Genomic DNA, 24,262 nt, shown 5'->3' with positions numbered 1-24,262 from the left:
TGACCAGTTTTTAAATGTAAAAAGCAGACACCAGATGCTGTAAGTAGGTAGGGGTGGAGGGACAAAAAAATCTGAGAATTGCTGATTCTGCCTTTGAGTTTGATTGTTAAAACTGAAAGCTCATTTCGATTGACTTTCAATTCAATATTGACATTGTGACACTCCTAGTATTTTGAAGGGTTTTTTGGAGTTGGACATTGAACTTCAGGACAGTTAAAAACAGTGGGAAGACTTGTATTATAAGAAGATATGATCTGTAATGCTCTGGTTATTATTGTACATTATATGTTTAAATATGCAAATGAACATGTGTTGATAAAATGGTGGCTCAGAATAAGTGAAGACTTGGACTACAGACATGTCAAGTGTGCTTAAATGATTTACATTTGTCTGATTTTTTTTTTTAACAACAATACAGTGGTTGCTGCTAAATAATGCATTTTGCTTACACTGGCCTACATGAAACACTGGCACTGGTTTACAAGGATTTTGAAGGACCAGTGTGTAGGAATTAGTGGCATCTAACAGTCACCTTGCAGATAGCAAACACCTTCTCTCACCCTCCCTTTCAAGCATATAGGAGAATCTACAGTGGCCATGAAACTCACAAAAAATGTGAAAGGCTCTCTCCAGAGCCAGTGTTTGGTTTGTCCTTTCTGGACTACTGGTGGGCTCAGTAGAAAAGGAACTGCTCTGTTGACATATAATACAGACCCCAAATTGATCACTTCAGCCCCGAACTGTGATACATTGAAGTTGTCACTATATTGGTCCAGTCAAAATTGACCTGTGAACAAATATGTGTAATTTCTGGATAATTAGCACTATAACATTTACATTTTGTCAACCAAATTTCAATGACTCATGTTGTATTCAAGGGTCTGTCTTTGGTCTACATGGAGTAGGAAAAATGGCCTTTTCTCCAGCTTACTCTATATGTTGACATATCATCCAAAGGCCATGTGGTATCTACATATTCATATATATAAGCAGCTCATATTTCAGATTATTATATGCTAATGAAAACATGTTTGTGAATATTATATTCCATATTCTGCCAGTAGATTGCTGTAAATTTTATACAGTGGACTTTTAAAAGTTTGTCAGCAGTAAATCTGAGCTTTTCATAAAAGGAGAAATGGCATTTAAATGGTGCAGCAGTTGATCATAGCCTCTAAAAATTAGTTTAAGAGATTTTACTCTTCTATTTATTTATATGTTTACATCTGCTGTCTTTTCTTAATCTCTTGTATTTCTTTTTTGTAATTCTCTGGTTATTTCATTACTCATTGTAGTGCTGTTTATGTAAAATCTCGATGACTGCAACATCTATACAGAAATAAATAATTCTTAAACTCTTAAAGCAACAGTCTATTGCAGTCTGTGCACCAAATCCTCAACCAAAAGTAAGAGCTGAGGTTAAAATCCATTCCAGCAACATGTGTATGTAAAACTTATGAATACAAAGGAATAAGGAAATAAAGGGTCTGTTATTCATTTCAGACAAACTGGATTTCCTTTAAATGCATGAATGAACATTTTGTCCCTGTCTAAACATAGCCACAGTTCGCCCCCTGGAGGCGACGCGCATTACAACGTCAGCTACTACGTGTGCAGGGGGCAAAGGTCAAATCGGTAATGAAGATTCCGCCACCGTAGCAGCCTCACTCCCTGTCGCACTTGTTTATTTTTAAGGGGAAATTTCGGAAGCGGGTAAGTGAAACAACAATAGCTGCTAATAAGATATGCCTTAGTTTTCTCGGGGTGACAGGTTATGGTCAATCTTTTCTGCGTTAGTAAGAGACGCTGACGAAAGTGACAGACGCTAAGTAGCCAGTCACCCAGTTGAACTTTATATTAGCCGTATTCAAGCTTGCTAGCGTTAGCTTCACAGAGCAGCTGCTAACTAGTAAGTTAGCCAAGTTTGCTGCCATCGACAGGGCGTTGACAAACTAGCTATATCAACACTGCAACATATTTATCATTTGTTATGGTATTGTAAACTTCCAAGTATGTACGTGGTTTGAGCATATTGGCCATGAAATAAACCGACCGGCTTCCTCAATCTGTAACATTGTACTGGCAAATGAAATTAGCTAGCAGCTAACGTTAACTAGCTAGCCACCGGTTTCTGCCTTATTCTGCCCAGCTGATAGTTTGTAAGACGTTAGTATGATTAATAGCTAAACCGGTCTTCGTAAATTAACACGTCTAGCCAAAAACAGCTTTGAACAGAGTATACAAACAAAAGTATTACACGATTTCCCCTTCCAATATGTCGTTTCCGAGGTTGTTTTGCTAACTTAGCTGATTAAATCTGGGTCAAGACAAATCTGTTTGCACCGCATCAGTGTTAGTAACGTGAGATCACATGTTGTCAACGCCAGGAACAAATAACCGCCCTTTTGTACAGTGTTATAATGCCAGGTAGTCTGTAATATAGCTTTTATTGCAGTGACATGGTGATGTTGTAGTTAGCTGCAGTGACCTGCAGTAGATTAGCATTAGCTCGTTGTAGCCTCTGCTGATGTCAGTGTGGTCAGTCGGTGGTCTCTTGTGTGTCACCTGCAGGAGAGCTGCTGGAAGAAGTCATGGCACGTCTGGTGGCAGTTTGCAGGGAAGGGGAGGAAGACTACCCATTTCTCGCCAGACAGATCCCCTTGTACATCGATGATACTCTCACGGTAAATAAGTCTTTCCATGTCAATGACCACCACAAGGAGAATGAGTAGAAAGATCACAGATGCTAGCTTAAGTGGCTAGCTCAAACATAAGCCTCTTTTGATCATGTGTTAGCACTCTACATCAGAAGTAAAGGCTTAGTTATTACTTAGCCAAGTCCTAATCTGTTAAAGGACAAACATTCAGTTATTCTAACTTCTATTAGACACCCAATTATGACATCTTAAGGTTTAGACAGATAATTAAAATTTTATGGCCCCATAGGTGTGAGAGACACACTTTTTACAAGCTTAATATTCAACCAGTTTGATTATCTTAAAGGGATATTTGACACTTTTGTGTGGCTATCCAGTCAGTGTTAATGGAAAATGTAGTCGGTTGAGGCAAAAATTCTTCAGTGCACTATATTTCCTGAGAAAGCTGAGTTCTCCTGCAAAATCTGTTGTTCTTCCTGCATCTACCGATGTCACCGTGATGTAGGGAAGTAAGTAAGTAATGTAAGGAAGAACTACAGGTATTTCAACTTGGATTCCCAGTAGAAATGTTAATAATTACTCATTGTTGTAAAAAATTTAATCAATGAAAATATTTTTGATAATCTATGTTTTGTGTACCTTTTCTCCAGAGCGCACAGGTTTTCTCATAATTTCATTTGCTCTGCCTTGCTAGTCTAGAAATAGCAGTAATTGCGCCCCATTTAACATTTTGGCTGGCTGCGCTGTTTGGTGAATAAGAACAGGCAGACGAGAGCAGCCTTTTTGAGTAAGAGCCCTTTTGCTTTATTATTGTGCTTTTTTTAAATTGTTTCTGCTTCATGAATTAATGTTTTACATTAGGGCAGAAACAAACTTATTTTCATTGGAGATTATTTCCACAATTAATTGAATTGTTGTTTGATTGATAAAATGTCAGAAAATGGTGAAAATCAATTGCATCAATCAATTATCAAAATAGTTGAACTATTGATTGTTAATGATTTTAACATAATCAGTTAAAGAAAATGCACGAAATTTGCACGCCTCATGTCTGTTTTTGCTTTGGGGGAGGCAGGGGCCGTACTACATGAGTATTTTTGTCACCTAACACTATATTTTGTCCAACAAAGTAGCTATATGCTAGTGTGGTGATGTGTGGCCGCATGGGTGTGGGCATCATAAACTTGTGTGCAGTGCATCCTGGTACATATAGGAACTGTGGGCATGGCTCCACAAGCAGGAGAATTCAGCTTCCTTATTCCATATAACATTGAGGGGTCTATTGCTTCAATTGATGACATTTATCATCAACACTGAGTGGATACCCACATGAAAAGTGCCAAATTTTCCCTTAAGCATGTTGTGAGGTTGTAGATGCCATATTGATTATAGATTATTAACACAAGGGTTCTAAGTTTATGCATTTTCATTTACTCATAGCTGAAAACACTAACATTCAATTAATCACCGATAATTTATAAGATACATAATGCATGTTTATTTTGTCATTTTCATTATTTTCTCTTTTTTCCCCTCATTTTGAGTAGAAGTTTAAGTTTCCTTATTCAACTAATGCCTTCACCAGACAAAATAATAGAGATGCACCGATTGTAATTTTCTTAGCCGATTCCGATTTCCGGTTTTTATAAGAGTCTGACCTGCCGATTCCAATTTTGCCAAAAAAAATAACCTTTAAAAAAAATAAAAAATAAAAAAAAGATTATGAATCAGCTGAAGGTGATCTCGTGAGATTTCGCGGGACGCGATTTCACATGATCTCCTGTGGAAGCAGATGTAAACAAACCGGAGACGGACGCTATGCAACAGTTTGCTGCGGTAAAACTTTGCCGTGAGAAAAACAGATGCAAAAGTTAAACGAGTCTGGATGAGAAAATGTTTGAGGAGACACATCAACACAGGTTGTTTATTCTTCAGCTAGAACAGGAAGTGAGATTTTAAGTGTCCCTCTGTGAACAGCAGTCTGCTGCTGGCTAACATTAGCCTGAAGAGCTACAAAGTTTACGGCTGTTTTGCGACATTGTCAGCTGCTCTGTCTCGTTGTAGACTGTCTGTCTTCTCTTTATCTTGTTCTTGGAATCTGTCTCTGACACCAGCTTCAAGCAGACATGTATCAGAGTGTGTAGCTGTTATCAGCGCTGCGTTGACGTCATGGTCAGTTTGTCAGCTGCGCGCATGACGTGACCATCGTGCAGAACATGTGTGTGACGATGACGGGCACAGAATCGGATATGTGATGCTGACGCCAGTCTCTGGCCGGTCGATTGGTGCATCTCTACAAAATAATGTAAAATTAGGCACAGTTACTGCCATTAAAAATTAAAAGTTGAACTGTGATTAATGATTAATCATGAACATCAGTAATTAACACAATGAAATTTTTCATCATCATCAGTAATGTGGATATAAGGACTAAGTAAGTAAATAAATAACAGAACAGCTACAACAGTCTGATAAATTCAGAAAATGACATCACTTCACTGTAATACCTTTAAAGAAAAAAGCAAGAAAAGGCAACACTTATTCTATATCACGATATATAGTGATATCCAAAATGTGTTATGATATTGAGTTTCATTTCACAATATGATATAATATCAATTTATTGCCCAGCCTTAGCCCTAATATTGATAAGGACATAAATCATGTTTTTTATTATTACATTGCATATTTCAGTCAATCACCTCAAATGTTACTGTTCCACTTATACATAACTGCTGTGTACATGAGCTCCGAGCTCTCTTGCTAAACAAAGGTACTGAAGCCAAAGCGTCATGCAGTTACAGTAAAACTGTAAACTTATTCATTTAAATGGTAAAAACCTGAGTTAGGGGTGTCCTTTTACAGTGTGTTTCAAGAAAATAATAGACACTTGCCAGCCAATCAGTGTCAAGAATTTTTTGTGTTAATAAACTTAAACAACGAAGAAGACAGTCTTTACTCTGATCATCGGCATGTGACACCATAAGATGAGACAAACTTTATTGTACCCACACTGGGGATATTCACTAGAATTCAGTTAACCATACATCTAAGAGGTGCCACATTAATAATGTGAACAATGATACAGGAAGTTCTCTGAGAAGTGGTTATGCTTTGAACAAGTTATCAGCATGGCTGAAATGAGTCAGAGAATTTCTATATTGTACATTAACTCTTGTATATTATATTGTTGTCAGATGGTGATGGAATTTCCTGATAGTGTCATGGATGTTGACACCCATGAAATAAACACATCTCATTGGAAACAATTTTCTGAGGTGAGTAGTTTTTAATTGCCTTTGCATCATTTAAATGCACAAAAGTGTGTACATTTTTGCACTTTGCCATCTATTAGTTACATAACTGAGCCAAAATGTGTGTCATTTGCCTTAGTGTGACAGATGTATGATTCATTGGCTTTTTTAGTATCACTCCAAGTTGACGCAACAGGACTTGAATATCGCCCTGATGGTGACATCCAGGGAGGTGTACAGTGCATTATCTCAGCTGGTGCCATGTGTGGGCTGCAGGCGAAGTGTCGAGCGCCTCTTCTCACATTTAGTGGAAACGGGGAACCCGGCGCTGGAGCCCCTCACAGTGAAACCCACAGGCATGCTCTCTGTCACCAAAGCCTGTTTAACAGATGTAAAGAAGCTCTACACCCTCTTCTACGTCCATGGGTAAGATACAGAAAAAGGTTTCTTAGATTTTCATATCCAAGTCGATCATATTATAGATCAGTGCTTCACAAACTTTTTTCCTGGGGACCCACTTTTGAAGAATGTATGTACGTCCGTGCGTTCCAGCCGTCTTCACGTTTCGACCTATTTTTCAATTGAGAAGATTGTGACAGGATTAATAAAATGATTTTACTAATTTACTTAAATTTTATGGGCTGAGTAGTTGAAAAATTATTGCCAGATTGATATTTTTCACCATACTTCACCAACAACTGATTGATCAATTGCGAATGTAATGGACAGACTGATTGGCAAAAAATTATTTGCAGCCCTAATCTTGACTGATGTTATGGCAAACATGTACACATGTTAAATAATGAGAAATATTTACATTTAGGTTGGGTTAACAGGACATCTCATTGTTTTTATTTCCTCTCATCAGGAAAACAATATAGAACATTTTAGTCCACTGAATTCTAAGAATGTAATTAAGATTCTACTATATTTCTTCCATAATCTTTATTTATTTAGCGACCCAAATAAAATCTCCTATGACCCACCTGTGGGTCTCAATTCAGTGTTTGGGATGACCGTTATAGGTAATGCTATACCAAACTGAAACACTGCTCTCAAATAAACCCACTATTTTCCTCTTTATTAGGCTGATTTTTCTATATTAACTTCTTTGAGACATGGATTTGAAAAGGTGGTTTAAATAAATAAACTTCAAGCAGTGCACATACTCTAAGTTGTAAAACTTGCACTGTTGTATTACTGTGAAAACAATACTTGGATTTATTAATCCCCCCCCCCCCTCACTTTTTTTTACAGGTCAAAGTTAAATGGCATGATTGATGCCATTCCAAAAAGTAAAAAGAACAAGCGGTGTCAGTTGCACTCCTTGGACACGCACAAACCTAAACCTTTGGGGTGAGTAGTATGATTTTTCATTTTTTTCCCCTCATCAGATTGTTGTATTTGTTGATGTGGCTGTTGTCAGGGTGTTAGCGTTAAGAGGCTGTGCTTTAGAAGTAGGAACAGAAACTCTTCCCAGCTGGCAGGGCCGGTGTCTTGAAGTTGGCACAGAGAGAGAGGTAGGTTTTAGGAATTCCACTGGAAAACAACATATTTGGTATTGTCTTTCCCTTTGGACAGTTTTTGTCCCCCTTCATGTAAACACACAGTTTAGAAAAATCTTAATTTGAACTGTTATGTTTTCAAGGTTAGGAATATTCTTGAATGTCAATATACTCCTATGCCCTGATTTTCAACATCATCTGTTGTCACTCATGTAAACCAAAAATATTTTCGTCATTCAATTGAAATGATCTGGTCCTTATATTTGTCATTCATATTCATTAAATAATCATGAATCTAAGCACACAATAGAAATTAATATGAATAGCTGCTCGCTAAAAATAAAAAAGTAATAATATACATTGATTGTTGTGGGTATATAGGAATCTGCAGTTGTACCTACAGTAACAATGTGGTGATAAAGGCTGGGAAGTTTTGGTTTAAGTACCTTGAAAGCATGGGAAGTAACTAATAGGTGTGTCCCGATCCGATATTGATATCGGTCCGATATCAGCCAAAAAACGAGTATCAGATTTTATCGGACTGCATCTAAAATCTCTGATATAAGCGCTCTGATAAGCAGTCCATTTTCCGCTCCAGCACTTCTATCCATAGGTGACTCTGGTTGCTGACTATTGTTCTCTGTTTGAGTAACATCACTTGATCAAGCCTTTTCTAACATTCCACACTACAAAAGAAGTAATAAAAGTATGTATGATTCGTGCTGATATCGTATCGGATCTATATCGGTATCGGCCAGTACTCAAGGCTGCAATATCGGTATCATATTGGAAGTGAAAAAGTTGTATCGGGACATCCCTAGTAACTAATGACAAATACACAAATTATTGTAATCAGTGTTTCCCCTATAGTGTATTTGGGAGGGCGCCCCGCCCCCCCAACAGATGCCCCCACCCTGCCAACAGGACCCCCACACAGAAATTCAAGTTGGAGATTTTTTTGTAATTTTAATTCCATTATTTAATTTTTATTTGAATCAAAGGGCCTATAACAGGTGTTCTTTTTTATCAAATAAAAAAGCTAACTCTAATTTGTGCAATTTCAGAGTCGGATGCGTTGCTATCGTTTCATTAAATCATTACAATGCATTTCTCCTCTCCTCTGTGACGGGCGGGTCTCGCCCGATCTGGCTGGATTACTCTTTAAATTGATTGTAGGCAGAGAGAGAAACGAAGCGATCAGAACGATGGGTGAGCCACAATGACTTTTAACAGGAGAGAGAGCGCACTGTGATGCGCTGTTCATTCATAAACTTAACTATCTGTGCTGTGAAGGTAATCTGAGGACATTCAAGTCAGGCACCAATATTCAGCTCTACCTCCTGTATCGTCTACATTTTATAGACATTCTAGTTTTGATGAAAAATGCATTTGCAGGTTTAAAATAAAACAATGATGAGCTTTCCTCAGTACACTGGTCATCATTTCTGATGAACAACCGCCATAGTGTGACATGCATGCGCAAGCGTAACATATCTGGTGCGATGAATTATGGCCCACTGTGATTGGTCCAGACCTCACATGTGATAATAGCTGAATAAATGTTGTCTTTTTGTCAAATGGAAACTTTCTGTCTTAAGGGTGTATTAAAATGCTGATTTTAATAATTAAAAATAAAAGTTAAGAAAATATATGTTCTCCCAGTCATTTAAGGTGGGCCAGTTGTATAAGTGGGTGGGCCAGTTGTATAAGTGGGTGGGCCCAGGCCCGTTAAACCCACCCATAACGCCGCCCCTGATGGATGGATGGATAGATGCATAAATAAATAAATGACTGAATAAATGAGCAAAAATAGTGTTCCACTGCTAAAATTAAAAAAATGTGATCACAAATCAGTGTTAACTGTTTATTCAGGTCCAAATGCTCTGTAATCATGGTAATGGGGTCCTTTGGTGAAAGGGTCCTGCAAGGACCCCAACGACGGACCACACTCATTCCAGCCCAGGCGCCCCCCCTCCCAAAGTGAAAAAGCTAGGGGAAACGCTGGTGATTAAGTAGTTTTTTTGGGGTACTTGTACTTTTATGAGTAGATTTTTGAGTCTGTACTTTTACTTATACTTAGGTATGCATTACACTATGTAATTATTTAGTTACTTTTAAAATATATTGAGTATTGAGTACAGTTTGAATTAATATCCAAACATTTTAGCTACATTTTTGCAGCCAATAAAGGTGATGTGGTCACAAACAGGCCAATGAGAGCAGAAAAACAAAACACTGCAGGTCACTGCACAGATTTGTTATAAGGATGTTTATAATTAATGATTAATCCTCTATCAGTTAACCGTTGCCAAGAATGTAATCAATTAAAAATCAATGAAATGTTAATCAGGGGCTCTACATCTGTTGACACTTTTAAAGGAAATCTTAAGACACGTCTTTTTATCATCATTTTAATTTAATTTTATTTATTTTATCCCTGCTTTTGTTTTAAATGTTTTTTTTTTCTGAACTTATGTTTAGCACTTTGTGTGCATTTTTTGCATGAGTAGTGCTATATAAATAAAAAAAAAAGAAAAAAAAAAGACCAAAAATACAGAAAAAATTGAAAGTGAGAAAAAAACAAACAGTCTGTATCTTACAAATCTAAATGAATGATTAATTGATTGTTAGCAGAGGCAGAGGAGAGGCAGAATATCAGGAGTCATTCAGACTGAAGATTTGGAGAAACAAACAAAACAAACAGAAATTATACATTAACTATTAAAAAGTAACTAATACTCCGAGTAGTTTTTGACAAGAATACTTTGTACTTCAGCGTTTCTAACATCTGTGCTTTTACTTGTAGCTGAGTAATGTTTTAGTAATGTAACAGTACTTGATTAGACATTTTCATAACTCTTTGCTACATTGATTGAAAGTGCTTGAACTCTTAAACAGCTGTATGAAGTCTGTATGCTCTTTCTCTAGAAGATGTCGGCTTTATGCCAGTCATCACTGTGGACCATTTGAGGTTTTCTTTTGTCCCCTGGATTGTTGATAATATATACAGACATAAGTATCAACTTGGAAAGTCGACAAGGGTTTTGACAGAGAAATGTAAAACTAGACAGAAACCATGAGGTGTTGATTATTTTCTTGCAGAGTTTTAACTGTGGTTGTGGTTTTTAGCTCTAATCATGAAATGTGTTTATCTGATATCTACATCATCAGACTTAAACACGTCTGCAAAATGAAAGAGCAGCGTTTTTTTTAAAATAATGTCAGTTAATAGCATAGTCACATACTCCATATACAGTATATGCTCGTAATAGATTCAACATTAAAGGGATAGTTCACTCAGAAATTCAAAATTCAGTCAGAAAACAGTGTTGCAGAATCTCCCAAACAATGGAAGTGAATGGTGACCAGTTTTCAAATAAAGAACAACAGATCAAAAATTATAAAATGGTGCCATACTGCATGTCTGGTGTAATCCCTAAAGTCCAGACATGCCGTTTGCTCACCATCATGCCACACGCACACACACACACACACACACACACACACACACACACACACACACACACACACAGTTCAGACAGTGTGTTCATGCATGTGAACGTGGCTCCAATCTAAGGATCTACTATGAAGATTTAGACTCAAAACATGGTGTAAATGATGTCTTTCAAGTCAACTAAAACATAAAGTCAAGGCTTTATGAGACTTGGATTACACCAGACGAGCAGTATGGAGGTGTTTTTTTTGTTTTTTGTTTTTTTCTGATTCTGTGACACTGTTTCCCTGTGAAACTTCAGCAGTGTTTTGTGGACTAAAAAAAACTAAACGTGACCTTCAATCAGCATGAAGGTGAGAAGATAATGACTGAATTTTCGTTTTAGGGTGAACTGTGCCTTTAATGTTTCGTTTCACTTGCCTGATGTCCCTCCCAGTTTTTCAGTGTCTTTAAATGTTTCATTTTGTCACTGTAAAAACCCAAAGGTATTCAGGTTAATATGATGATCAATGAAGAAAAGTGGGAAAAATCCATATTTGAGAGGCTGAAAACAGCATTTTTTTTTCATTTTGCATGAAAAATTGCTTTTTACAACTTGCCCAATCTGACCAGTGAGATGCTAGATTTAGGAGCCCAATGTGGCATTTTACTTGCCCTTGACAAGCAGGCCAGCCTTATTGTTGAGCCTTGTTGTAACATAATTATGAATGAGAGCACATTACTTGATATTTGCACTGGAAGCACCATTACAGAAACAGTCCTGCAGTTAGGAGACACTGTTATTTACATGTACAACTATGGGTTCGTGAATACAGTTACTTGTCTTGATTTTGTTCAATAAACATTGGAGACCTTTCATGAGATGATAGTTTAGTTTGTATTCAAGTTTGGGAACCAAAACATACCAAGTGTTGTTAATCCTTCTAAATCTGATAATTATATTGTCATTTAAACCAAGGCATTGTATACACACAGTGTAATGCAGTGATTTTGTGTTGTTTGTGGCCTTGCTGGGGGATGGTAGTATTTTCTTTAAGGGAAAAAGAGTTTCTGCTCTTATGTGCGGTTGACAACTTAAAAAAAAATAAAAATACTGACTCACACCCTGACGAGGTATTGTTAGGCGCTGACCTAACTGGCACCCCAAACAAATACAGTCTGACCGTTACACCATCTCCTATCACTTCTGCTGTAATGTTTGAATATTTTATTTCTTTAATTTACTTTCTTTATTGGAAGCAATTTCACAGGCACCAACACAACAATGGAATGTGATGAAAACTTCCTTTATTTCCATTTTTCCCTTCCTTTATCCCTATATCCCTCCCACAATCCCACCCCACCCAAGGGAGAGCGATTATCATTGTGCATCCATTAACATCCTGTTAAGAATACAGAGTACATACAACAAATACACCAGTTAGGAAAACAAATAAATAAGTAAATAAAAGAAAAAATGCTTTAAAAATTAGCAACTCAGACATCACAATCAGGCAGAGATGTCAAAGAATCAACATGATTAAGAGAGGTCTCCAAGTCTTTTTAAATGAGTTTAGAGAGCCATTGAGGGAGAATCTAAGTTTTTCAAGTCTAATGGACAGTAACAGCTCTTTCACCCACCTGTTGTGGGATGGAGGTTGAGGGTGTTTCCAATTAAGGAGTATAAGTCGCCTGGCCAGCAGGGTGGTAAAGGCAAGAACAGTCTGCATGACTTTAGAGGTAATAGGCTGCAAGGGGGCACCAAACAAGGCCAAGAGAGGTTCAGGAGTGATAGTAGTATTATATGCTGTGCTAAGAGTTTTGAAGATTTCGGACCAGTATGTGGCAAGCCTGGGACAGAACCAGAACATATGGGCATGGTCGGCTGGAGATTGTTTGCACCTATTACATGAGTCAGTTACATCGGGCTAAATCCAAGACAGCCTCAAATTAGTGTAGTGAGCTTTGTGTACAATTTTACATTGTAGGAGGCCATGCCTTGCACAGATTGAAGAGGAGTGAACCAACCGTAAGACTTGTTGCCAATAGTCATCAGGCAACGTGGTTCCAAGCTCTCGCTCCCAAGAATCCTTGGAGCCGAGTGTTGGGCTATCAACAGCAGAGTTGATAAGGCTGTAAATGGAAGAAATTAGCTGTGTTTTTTTTTTCAGGATCAAGGGCGTCTACCAGAGTTTCTGGAGGACGGCTAGGGAATTTGGGGTTCTGATTTCGAATGAAATGTCTTAGCTGAAAAAAACGAAATAGGTGAGATTTAGCTAAGTCAAATTTCTTTGAGAGCTCAGAAAAGGAGATTAGAGGATGCAAGTTCCATCTCCAACCATGCGGGGCGCATGTCGCCTGCTTTTTTGTTGATCCAATATAAAAGTTTATGAATATTGCAAGACCAGTAATAGTGTAAGAAATTAGGCAATGCCAAGCCGCCGACAGCTTTGGGGAGCTGTAGCACTGATTTCCTGTGTGGATTTTTATTGCTCCAGAGGAATGAACTTATTAATTGATCTAGCCATCTAAAAAATGACTTCTTGATCAGTACGGGGATATGCAAAAAAAGATATAAAAACTTAGGTAAAACAATCATTTTAACCAAACTGACTCGACCTACTAGGGATAATGAGAGACCAGCCCATCTGTCGAAATCTAATTTACACCTCTCAAAGAGAGGAGGAAAATTTTTAGAGAAAAGTCGATTGATTGAATTAGTAATGAACACCCACAAATATTTATATCCATCTGAAGCATATTTGAAAGGGAAGAAAGTCTGGGGCATATTTTTGGCCTGATAATTGAGGGGAAGAATTTCACTCACTAGGTTCAGTTTATACCCTGAGTAGAGACCAAATTTGTCGAAGATACTGAGAACCACAGGGAGGGAGACAACTGGGTTGGACATGTATAAAAGGAGGTCGTCAGCGTACAGCGATAATTTATGAACCTTCTCCCCCCAGGTGATGCCCTCAAACCCACCCTCCTGATGCAGCCAGATAGCTAGAGGTTCAATAGCCAGGGCAAATAAGAAGGGGGAAAGAGGGAAACCCTGTGAATATTTTATTTCTGCTAGAAATCTTCCGGCAGTGCTTTGAGACAGCAGCAGTAGCATGCCTTTAAAACAGACTTAGGACATTTGGAATGGCTCATAGTTTTAATCAAACAGCCTCGGTCAGATATGCTGGCATTGTCTAAATGTATTGAATGTAGCAAGCATTTAGCAGCCAATGAGCCAATTATCTTTTATCCAGAGCTATAGGGAGATTGGATATTGGACTTAGATTTACCAGGTGGCCAGAGACAGGACTCCTAATGAATGCCAATGTTGCTCCATATCTGCTGGCAACTGTTTGCTAAAAATTTCACCACATTAGCTACCCCCAAGTGTCCCAGAAATCTGTTATTTCACATTTAGGAGACAATAAGTGTACATTGGGATGGGATAATGGTTGTATGTTTGCTTACAGGGGAAGCTGGATGGATGTGTGGGAGCTGATGTCTCAGGTGTGCAGGGATGAGGTGGTCGTCATCGACAGTGCTTGTCTCTTAGAGACGCTGGAGACATACTTGCGTAAACACAGGTAATGTGTGGCTATCACAGCCATTATTTTCTCTCTTTGAAATGTGATGTTCAAGGTTTAAAGAGATCGGGATTAAATTCATTCTACTGTTGTCTACAGGTTTTGCACTGACTGTAAGAATAAAGTGTTGAGGGCATACAACATCCTGGTGGGGGAGCTTGACTGCAGTAAAGAGAAGGGGTACTGCGCTGCTTTGTATGAGGGACTCTGCTGTTGTCCCCATGAACGCCACATCCACGTGTGCTGCGAGACTGACTTCATCGCTCACCTCCTCGGCCGGGCAGAGCCTGAATTTGCAGGAGGCTACGAGTAAGTAAAGATTTAAACAGTGAGTGCTACAGAGCTCACTTTCACCACTGATGAACTCAATTTCATTTGAAGAATCAAAGTAAACCATTGCACACTGAGCTGACTTTATTGTGACGTTATTAAGAACAAACGTGTTCCACCTGTGGCTTCTGCAGGTTTGCTCAGCAAAATGACATGAGCACTCACAGGTGGGATAAATACACATAGATCACATGACTGATTCATTCATTCATTCATTCATTTTCTGTAACCGCTTATTCTGTAAGGGTCGCGGGCTGCTGGAGCCTATCCCAGCTGACATTGAGCGAGAGGTGGGGTTCACCCTGGACAAGTCGCCAGTTCATCACAGGGCAGACACATAGACAGACAACCACTCACACTCACATTCACACCTACGAGTCACCAATTAACCTAGCATGCATGTCTTTGGACTGTGGGAGGAAGCCGGAGAACCCAGAGAGAACCCACCCAGACACGGGGAGAACATGCAAACTCTGCACAGAAAGGCCCCTTCTTGCTGTGAGGCGGCAGTGCTAACCACTGCACCACCTTGCCGCCCCACATGACTGATTATCACATTCATCTCACTTCATTTTTCAATATTGCAACATTTTTCAAAAAGAAAAAATATCCAAAAAACTTGACAATGTCTTTATGCAAAAAATAATTTCTCTAAAAACACAACAAGGTTAATACAGATTTACAAGAATCATATTGCTTTACATTATTTAAATTAACCCCATTATACCACTGACTGGATGCTAAAAATCTTGAGAAAATAGACCAGGTCCTACACCTGTTCCTCTGCACCACTAAATGTGTGGCACATCTCCCCGTAAGAGCCTAAATTACCTGTAGAGAGAGAGATATGAATTAAGATTCATACTCATATCATAGACAGAAAACAAGTCAAATCCTGTGTTTCATTAAGTTCATAGGTTATTCATAGGTTAAAAGCTGGTCAATCACATAGCCCACTCTTGGGAAGTAGCAGAGCCATGTGTTTTCTACATGTAGTGTCTAGCTGTGGCATAGACCGTGTTTCCATTTCTAATGACAGCCTTTCAGCTACTCCCAATTTGAGATGAGGCTTTGTTTGGCCCACACACATTGTCTGATAATTCTGCTTCTCTTAAAACAAAAATAAGGTGTAGATGATGATAAATGATTGAACTTGGGTCACCTTCTAGGATTTTCCAGTGTTTGTTTATAATCTGTTTGACTTGTATAGAGGCTGTACAGTATTCAGTTTTCAGTTTGGTTAGGGAGAAGATTCAATAGTTCTTCGCTCTTGTTTTGTTGACTTTTTCAATAGCTTGATCAATAAGTGTCTAGTTATGTCTCCCTTGTCTAAAACGTTGGGACATTCTTTTAGCCTTGATTTGATAATCTTCAGTTTCATTTGAGTCATTTTCTATCATCTCGCGTTCTTTTCAGTGTGTGTCTACATTTAGCTGATGATGGTGGGTTTTGTTTTTAAGACGCAGAGAGAGACATGCCAAGACGATTGACATTGCACAAGAAGAAGTCCTGACCTGTCTGGGTATTCACCTCTACGAGCGCCTGCACAGGATGTGGCAGAAACTACGAGCGGAGGAGCAGACCTGGCAGATATTGTTCCATTTGGGAGTCGATGCACTACGCAAAAGTTTTGAGGTACCCAACTTCTAAGCCAGTGTGTGTGTGGTATCGTTTTAAACTGATTTATCAGATGATCAATGCATAATGTATCTGTTTCCATGCTCCCCCTAGATGGCGGTGGAGAAAATGCAAGGGATCAGTCGGCTAGAGCAGTTTGTTGAGGAGCTGTCTGAGGAGGAGCGGGCCAAAGAGCTGAAGCAGGAGAAAAAGAGGCAAAAGCGAAAAAATAGACGCAAAAACAAGTGTGGCTTCGACATGACTGAACAGGAGGCAGAGGACAAGGAGAAGAATCTGGACGAGGTAATCCTCCGACGACAGTGCAGGTCAAGATCCCCTCATCTCATCTGTTTGCCTTTATTTACATGTGGCCCACTGGTGTGTTACAGGGTTCTCTTGAGTCTGTTGAGAGCTCTTGCAAAGTCTGTGGTAGCCACGATGAGGAGGAGGAGACCGGGTGTGATGAGAACGTTGCTGCCAGTGGAAGCACTTCCTGTAGCTGCCCAGACAACACCAAACAGGGTAAAAATGCACACAGACTAAAGCTCACACTTTTTCAAAACAGGCAAGTTTGCCACCTATTGTGTAATGTGATGCAGAACCCAAAATGCGTCCACACACTTCCTCTCAGATGCTTCGGTGTCTGTGATTATCAGATCAGCCCGGCTTTACTAGTGTCTTCCTTCATTTTTATTTATTAGCTCAGCTTACTGAAAGGTTAATAGGCCATGGAATAGGTCAAGCTGATGGTGCCCTCTGCTGGACTTCTTCAAACTACTTCAAACAGTCTTATACACAAAGAGAAGGTATAGTTTTAACCCAAACAGCTCATTAAAAGTCAAAAATATTATTTTTTAAACAAAAGTTCAGATTTGGAATATAAAGTGACAGCCCTAACAAGGAGGCACAAACCATTAACAGGGTTCTGATGTGTGCTGGAAATCCTTTAAAACACTTGAATTTTAATTTAAATGTAAAGTTTTCAAAGTGCTTCAGTTTCAGAGAAAGTGCCTGAAACTGCTTAAAATTGTATTACATTCATAATAAATCTCTCTTTGAGTTTGCTATTTAGATAAAGAAATAAAATAAGACAGAGTCTAATTGCTTTTACCTTTCATTCAAATTGAAGTTTGGTACTCAGCAGTTGTGGCCACATGTAGGCCGTTTTCTCACCTGTAGTTTGATTCATTTAGTCCGGACCAAAAGGAATTAAAAGAACCATTGTTGCATTTTAGTCCTGCTCAGGTTCGTGTTCACATTTACTTTTTATGAATGAACCAAGAAGAGGAAACTTCTTGATATTTTACAGGTAACTCATTAATTGGACACTTTTAGTGATTGTCATCCTGCATCATCAGGACCCACATGGGAAAATCAAATTCCCATGACTGACAGAGATTTATGCAGCACTTTCATGCTTCAGATGTGTATAGCTCAGCTCACAAAAAATAACCAATTATAAGCATTATTCAGTAAATCAGGGCATGTTATGAATGAGTGACAAGTAGAAACAGGACGAAAAGGAGGCGTCTTGTAGACGACAGCACATTGAGCACCTGTGTGCACCTTTCTGACCTGCTGTGACTCTAATGTGTGTAATGTCCACACAGAGACAGTGTGCTGCAGCACTGTGTCTGACAGCTCTACTGTAGATCCTTAAGTATGCACTGGCAGAAGTGCTGGGAAGAGAAGGAAAGGATAAGAAGAAAACACTGGGGTTTTTGTTTTCCTTCATTTAGAGAGAGAAAGTGAGGGAGGGATAGGGACAGCACATCTGCCTTTCACCGGCTTTTTCATATGTGTAACATTCAGTTGTATTACTGCGGGATCACTGTCACACACTTTTTAATTGGGCAAAGCATACAGAGTAGGATACAAGTATATTAGTATTAACAGCTTTTGGCCTGTTAATCAGGGAAAATATCCACACTTTCATAAATATAGTTTTATATATACAGTGGCCTCCTGAACAGGTGTAATGATCAACAGATGGATTTATTAGCAGTTTAGGCTTTGAAATCATGCTAAAATCACATCTGCTATCATAAAATCCTGTGGTTGGATTGTTTGCTTTCACATCACAAACGAACCACACCAGAATTTTGTTTCCACCACTCAGAGACCCACCTTTTCAGGCGGACTTGGTCCGGTTCTTTAGACCGTAGCAGGGTTCGATTGACAGCAGGACAAGGACCTGTTTTAACTGGACCAAATGAGGCAGGGGGTGAAAACGCCTTCAATGTCATCTTTCAGTCTTTGTTGATGTGCGCCTTCTGATGGAACAGTGTTGCAGAGGTTAACAGAACTTGAAAGCTTGAAAACAAAAAAAAACAGACAAAAATATTATTTTGTTTAAATGAAAAGGAATTGATTGAAATTAAAGTTATTTGTCTAGAAATTGTTTGAGTGATTGTTTCATATCAGTTCATCCAGGTTAGTAGGGTTTTGCTTTAATGTCTATCACGAAACATAACTTTAGCTGTTTGTAGTACAGTAACATCTAAATTAATGCAATGAGGAAATGAAATCAAGTAATTATGAGCAAAATATATATGTGTGTGCGCGCATGCGTGCATACTTAACCACAGCTGGAAGGTGCTGGAGAAGCTTGAAAATGTATGAACACCTGTTTGTCTGTGGAGGTTACTGCATTAGTAAGACAAATGTATTGTAAGGACAAATAATTAGCTTGAAAATGTGCATTTTTCCATGTGTCTCTCCAGATTTGTCCCCCCACAGCAATGGTAGTGACTGCGGCTACTCCTCAAGTATGGAGGGCAGTGAGACAGGATCGCGAGAGGGATCTGACATCGCCTGCTCTGAGGGCATATGCAACCACGATGAACCAGGTCTGGTCTGAGAGGCTCTAAAATGCTGAGACCATTTCACAATCTTTTAAACGTAAAGTATAGTGTTGTGAGTCTATTTTCTCACTGTGGTCTTGTTTGTCTTCTGACAGGAGATGAATCAAATGTCCACCACTGTGCTGACGACAAAGAGGAGGATGGGACAGACAGTTGTGTTGACTGCTGGCCACACTCTGAGGAAAACACTCAATGCAAGAGTAAAAAGAAGAAAAGGAAGGGCAAGGGTTTATGCAACAGTCAGGTGAGAAGACTGTACGATTCATATGCTGTATGCAGAATATTTCCAGCTTGGTATCAAATAAAGAGTTTACATTTCCTGTCTGCAGGGACAAAAGGGTGAAGGTTGTATGCCAGAGGGGAACACAACAGGCCACAGTCCACCATCATCACACACCTGCCGAACCAAAGAAATCTTTTCCTCCTTATGTGGTGATACATTTGCCAGCATTGCACTACGGTTACCATGGACAGTACGTCAGAAGAACCTCAGCCGTCATTCGAGTCCTCCAGAGGCAAACATCAGTCTCGTGGAACTTCTGGTTAGTAACAAATGTAGTTTAAAACTCAAAAAATACATCTTTCTCACAGGAGACAATTTGACTTGTTATAGTTGAACAAGTAGAGTTTGCAACTGATAACATTAATGATAGCTGTCTTGTATTTAGCTTAGCCTGTAAGCCGTGCTAGTAAGCTAATGTGCTGAGTGGCAGGGCCCAAAAACTGGCACACCTACGTACTGTATGTCTGCTGTACGAAAGGTCTAAAGTTGATGCTTTAGAAGAAAATAAAGAGCTTGTAATCTTGATATTTAACAACTAAATTCCACCAGGCAGGGCTGTGTTGCATCATGGCTGCACTGCAGCATCAGGAGCTGATCACTGTCATTCTACGCCATGTTTATGACTCCATCAGCAGCACCCAGTGCGTCCCTGAAGCAGCTCTCAACTTAAGATGTGCACCAAGTCTATTTTTGACGGATGCTGCGTCAATTATCACAGAGAGTGAGCAGACAGGAAGACAGACACAAATAAAGCAGAGAGAATCTGGTCAGTTTTCAAAATAAAAGACCTCGTGCAGACTTGAGATCATAAAATAAATAAATAAATAATATAAAGATAGATGGAAAACAAACTACTTATCCATCGTAGAAACGCAAAGAGCAAGTAAAGAGGACCAAATCAACAAAATCTGAGCAAAGAAACATAATCAGGCAGGCAAAACACTCCACTTCTGAAACGCTACTGGTCGTGGCATGCAGTTGTGTGTAGGATGGATCAAAAATAATGGTGCAGATGTGCTGTGCTTAGTGAAATCAACCAATAAAGGGATACTTTGGATTATTTGATGTCTACTTGTATGAGATAGTTGTTGGTAGTCAGTGTATTACTGACAGTAGATGAGTTGACACATCCTCAGTTAAGAGAAGAAGAGAGCATCACTAGAACAGAAACTAAGTGATGTACTGCTGTGGACAGGGACAACAATAAAAGGTATTAGCCACTTAAAACATGTCTACTTAAAAGAATCTATATCAGTGTAAGGTTACGCTTCATGTAGAATATTCTCACAGATTTACCTTGCTGCCAGACAGCCTTTCCCAACAGGAAATTGCTATCATATAAGACAGTTATTGCTCCCTCCAAACCATCCAGACTCCATGAGAAAATCAGTCATTTTACCACACAGAACACAGGAGTTTCTGTTCTACCGCTGCCTTGATCTGTTAGTTACTTTGTGTTATTGTGTGATTTTGGTGAATCCAAACTATCATTTTCAAAACACCATAAAGTGAAATCACCAAGTCACACCATAACACAAACAAACTAAAAGATCGAGGCAGCTGTAGATAAGCAACTCCCTGTGTTTTGTGAGGTAAAATGATTTTGCTTGTGGAAATTGGTTGGTTTGGAGAGAGCGATTCTTAGCTTATTTAACAGTGATCTCCCCTCAGAAAAGGCTGTCTGACGCAAACTAAAGCCACATTTAGAAAATACTGTGAATATATTGTATATAAAAATATACAATGAATAATTATTTTTTGAAGTGGCTAAAATACATTTTGCTGCAGACCCTGTCCACAGCTGCACTGTGCTTAGCTTCCAAGCTGGTGCCCCTCTCTGCTTCTCTTAACTGGGGGTATGCTGTCCATCATCTACTGTAACTCATATACTGACTATTGACAAGTACGTTACACAACCCCACATCAAATAATTCAAATTATCCCTGTAACTACATGATACTTTTTTATAAGTATGAATGAAAACATTGTATTGAACGTTGTACTGGTTGTGTTCCTAATACAGGATGATTCAGAGGTGACTTCAGATGAAGAGAATTGTCTGACACAAGATGAAATCCAAGCATTTTTAGAAAGAAACCAGTCCTTCTACAACAACCGCCACCAGTACCGACAGCTCCTGAAAGAGAAGTTCACCAACTACTGTCGGGCCACTGAGCGGAGTAAGCCGGTCTGTGGAAAGTGGTTCGCCACCACCAGTGTCAACTAACTGCACTAATAACATCTCCCCATCCCCCGGGGAAAAACACTCGTGACCACTGCTGCAACATCTTTAGAAAAGATCATTCTGAACTGAAGTACATTTGGGGTCTTGTTCAGTCATTTCTCCTTTAAAGTAAATGTGATTTTTATTTTCTTTTGCTCTCTCTTTCTTTTTACACTTCACAATTTTCCATCTCATTTCTTGGCCACTTTCTCACCTGTAATTGTTCTCTTTGACCAAGCCTAGCTATTTGTTGTTGGTCTTCTGTAGGGTCATTGGGTAACAGCACAGTGGAATCAGTAATCAAGCTTTGCAAGCTGTGACATTAGGGATAAATTTTAGGAGTCTTATTTTATGTATTCTTTTTTTTTTCTATTTTGTTTCTCTTTGGTGACACTTCAATGTAGTGGTAAAGGTTGTACCATTAAATGTGTACAGAAATTCCAAATATAAAGATTTTACAGAGAATAAACATCCATTTGTAATAAAGATTTGGGTGTGATGTTAAGAGCGCAATGTGCAAAATTTACTAAATAAAGAATATTTATTAATATGCATTATACATTGTTGTTGTTTTTTTTTCTTCATCTTATGAGAGCACAAATACATTTTGGTCTTTGAAGAGAAATGCATATTCTTTCTTTGAGCTGTTTTTTCTTGGCCTTTACCAAGTCATAAACACTATAAACAGTTTACCAGAACAGGAGCAAGTCCAGCCCTGAGTTTATAATATTCTTTAATGCTGTCATTCCCAAATACTAGGTTGGGACCTGCAGGTGGGTCACAGGAGATTTTATTTGGGTCTCCAAACAAATAAAAGACTATGGAGAAAATTCTGCAAATTAAAGAGTTATATCTGCAGTTCACCTTTCATAAAGCATTTAAAATGTGTATATAGTTTTACTGATAAGAGGAAAAAGCAAGAGCCTGATAATCCTATCCAAATGCACATATTTTATCTCATTTAGGCAAAAATGTCCTACGTTGTTTACCTGACAAGAGGAAATAAAATGTATAATTCAGTAAATTAATTTCTTGTTTAGAAAGTTTTAATGTGTATATTTTCAATAAAACATCAAGATAATATAGGGTGATGCAGAAATGGCAGTAAAAATGGTAAGGACAGATCATTTATGCACAGAACATGAAAAATGAACTCAGAATTTACTGACTGAAGTCTTATTGTGAGGTGGGATGCGATGGTTTGTCATTTTTAAAAAGTCCAGAGTCCACAGGAAAAATAGTCTGGGACTAGTTCTAGGGCTTGAGATCTGTGACCACATCTGATGGGACCCAATGGGTTTGGGTCAGGTTGTGCCTTTTTTCTCACATATTTCACAGGCTCTGTCAGGTTTAGGCTGTACTACATTTATTTATTTATTTATTTATTTTCATTCTTCTGCTCATTTTAGTCGATTCCAATTCCCTGTCACTGAAAACTCTGTTTGGTTCATAGAGGGAAACTTGTTAAGAAAAATGTAAGCTTTGATTTGGTTCAGGCTGAACTGTGCTAATGAGGGTTGGGCTTGGGTCAGTTTCAGACAGACTTTTATTGGCATCAGGCCCTGACAGGCTCAATGTTTCAGGAATGATTAAAGCACTAACTAGCTGTTATCCTTGCAATGGAAACTGAACATTTGGAGAAAACCTTCAATGTCAGTAATGATATTAATCAAATTAAATGGGCTACTAGTCAGATGTATCAGATGTGTATCTATACATAATACTTTTTGTAATTTACTGAAATTGAATATCCCTTTTTCACAGCAGCCATTCTGATTTGAAATAGTGGAGTAAACACAGGTGTTACCAGTGATACTCTTGACTTTGACCTGAATGCAATGGAACCTTAATACGTATTATTGGTTGCACCTGTGTTGACTATTTCATGTCAAAATGGCTGCTGTGAAAAATGTTTATGCTGGAACAAATGAATTTGACAGTTCCTGGAACTAACTTCAGCAAATGTGTGGAGATATTACTACCCTCAAATTTTATTAGAAATTTGACAGTTCTCAGTTAAACTAATTAACCAACCAGGGAGATGTCGTCCTCAGTTCACCCCAGTCACAAATATATATTTTCCCTGTGGCCTGTAGTGATGTTTATCCGTCTAGATTTTTTAAGTGTGAGTTGCAGAGTTTTGGAGATATTGGCCGTGGAGATGTCTACCTTCTCTCAAATATAATAGAACTAAGTGGCACTTGGCTTGTGGGGCTCAAAGCACCATAAAATGCATTTGAAAAATTCAAAACCAGCATCACTTTCCAAAAAAAACAATACCTGATTACTCAAGATAATTCACACACCTCGTTGTGAGCACTTTTCAATAGGAACTACTTTCTTTCTATTAGAAAGACTACTTTAGTTACGGTAGATTCTAAAGTAGTTCCAGTTGATTCTACTGCAGAAACAACATAGTTCCTACATGAAACTGCTCACAACAATTGGGTTTGGGCTGTATTATTATTATTATTATTATTATTATTATTATTATCATTATTATTATTA

General features: G+C 38.5%; 1 protein-coding gene across 1 annotated transcript; it reads left to right on the top strand.

Annotated features, from left to right (window-relative positions):
• Positions 1–1,567: 1,567 nt before the first annotated feature.
• Positions 1,568–22,313, top strand: ggnbp2 (gametogenetin binding protein 2). Its single transcript, XM_084730427.1, has 14 exons — positions 1,568–1,713; positions 2,572–2,684; positions 5,855–5,935; positions 6,084–6,337; positions 7,169–7,267; positions 14,323–14,436; positions 14,536–14,745; positions 16,227–16,401; positions 16,498–16,686; positions 16,773–16,905; positions 19,107–19,232; positions 19,343–19,491; positions 19,577–19,789; positions 21,554–22,313. Exons 2-14 carry the CDS (start codon positions 2,592–2,594, stop codon positions 21,755–21,757), a joined length of 2,040 nt encoding a protein of 679 aa, XP_084586553.1. The 5' UTR covers positions 1,568–1,713; positions 2,572–2,591; the 3' UTR covers positions 21,758–22,313.
• The last annotated feature ends 1,949 nt before the right edge of the window (positions 22,314–24,262 follow it).

Source organism: Lutjanus erythropterus, chromosome 11 (assembly GCF_056507025.1).
Source record: "Lutjanus erythropterus isolate fLutEry1 chromosome 11, fLutEry1.hap2, whole genome shotgun sequence".
Classification (NCBI taxonomy): Eukaryota; Metazoa; Chordata; class Actinopteri; order Lutjaniformes; family Lutjanidae; genus Lutjanus; species Lutjanus erythropterus.
Note: the sequence above shows the minus strand (reverse complement) of the source record. Positions and strands in the feature narration are given on the sequence as shown.

Excerpts from the sequence above, each read along its gene's own strand:
- ggnbp2 (XM_084730427.1), top strand. The coding sequence starts at position 2,592 with ATGGCACGTCTGGTGGCAGTTTGCAGGGAAGGGGAGGAAGACTACCCA. Across the intron at positions 14,437-14,535 it reads ACATACTTGCGTAAACACAG|GTTTTGCACTGACTGTAAGA; the intron begins GTAATGTGTGGC and ends TGTTGTCTACAG. Across the intron at positions 16,687-16,772 it reads AGGAGAAGAATCTGGACGAG|GGTTCTCTTGAGTCTGTTGA; the intron begins GTAATCCTCCGA and ends GGTGTGTTACAG.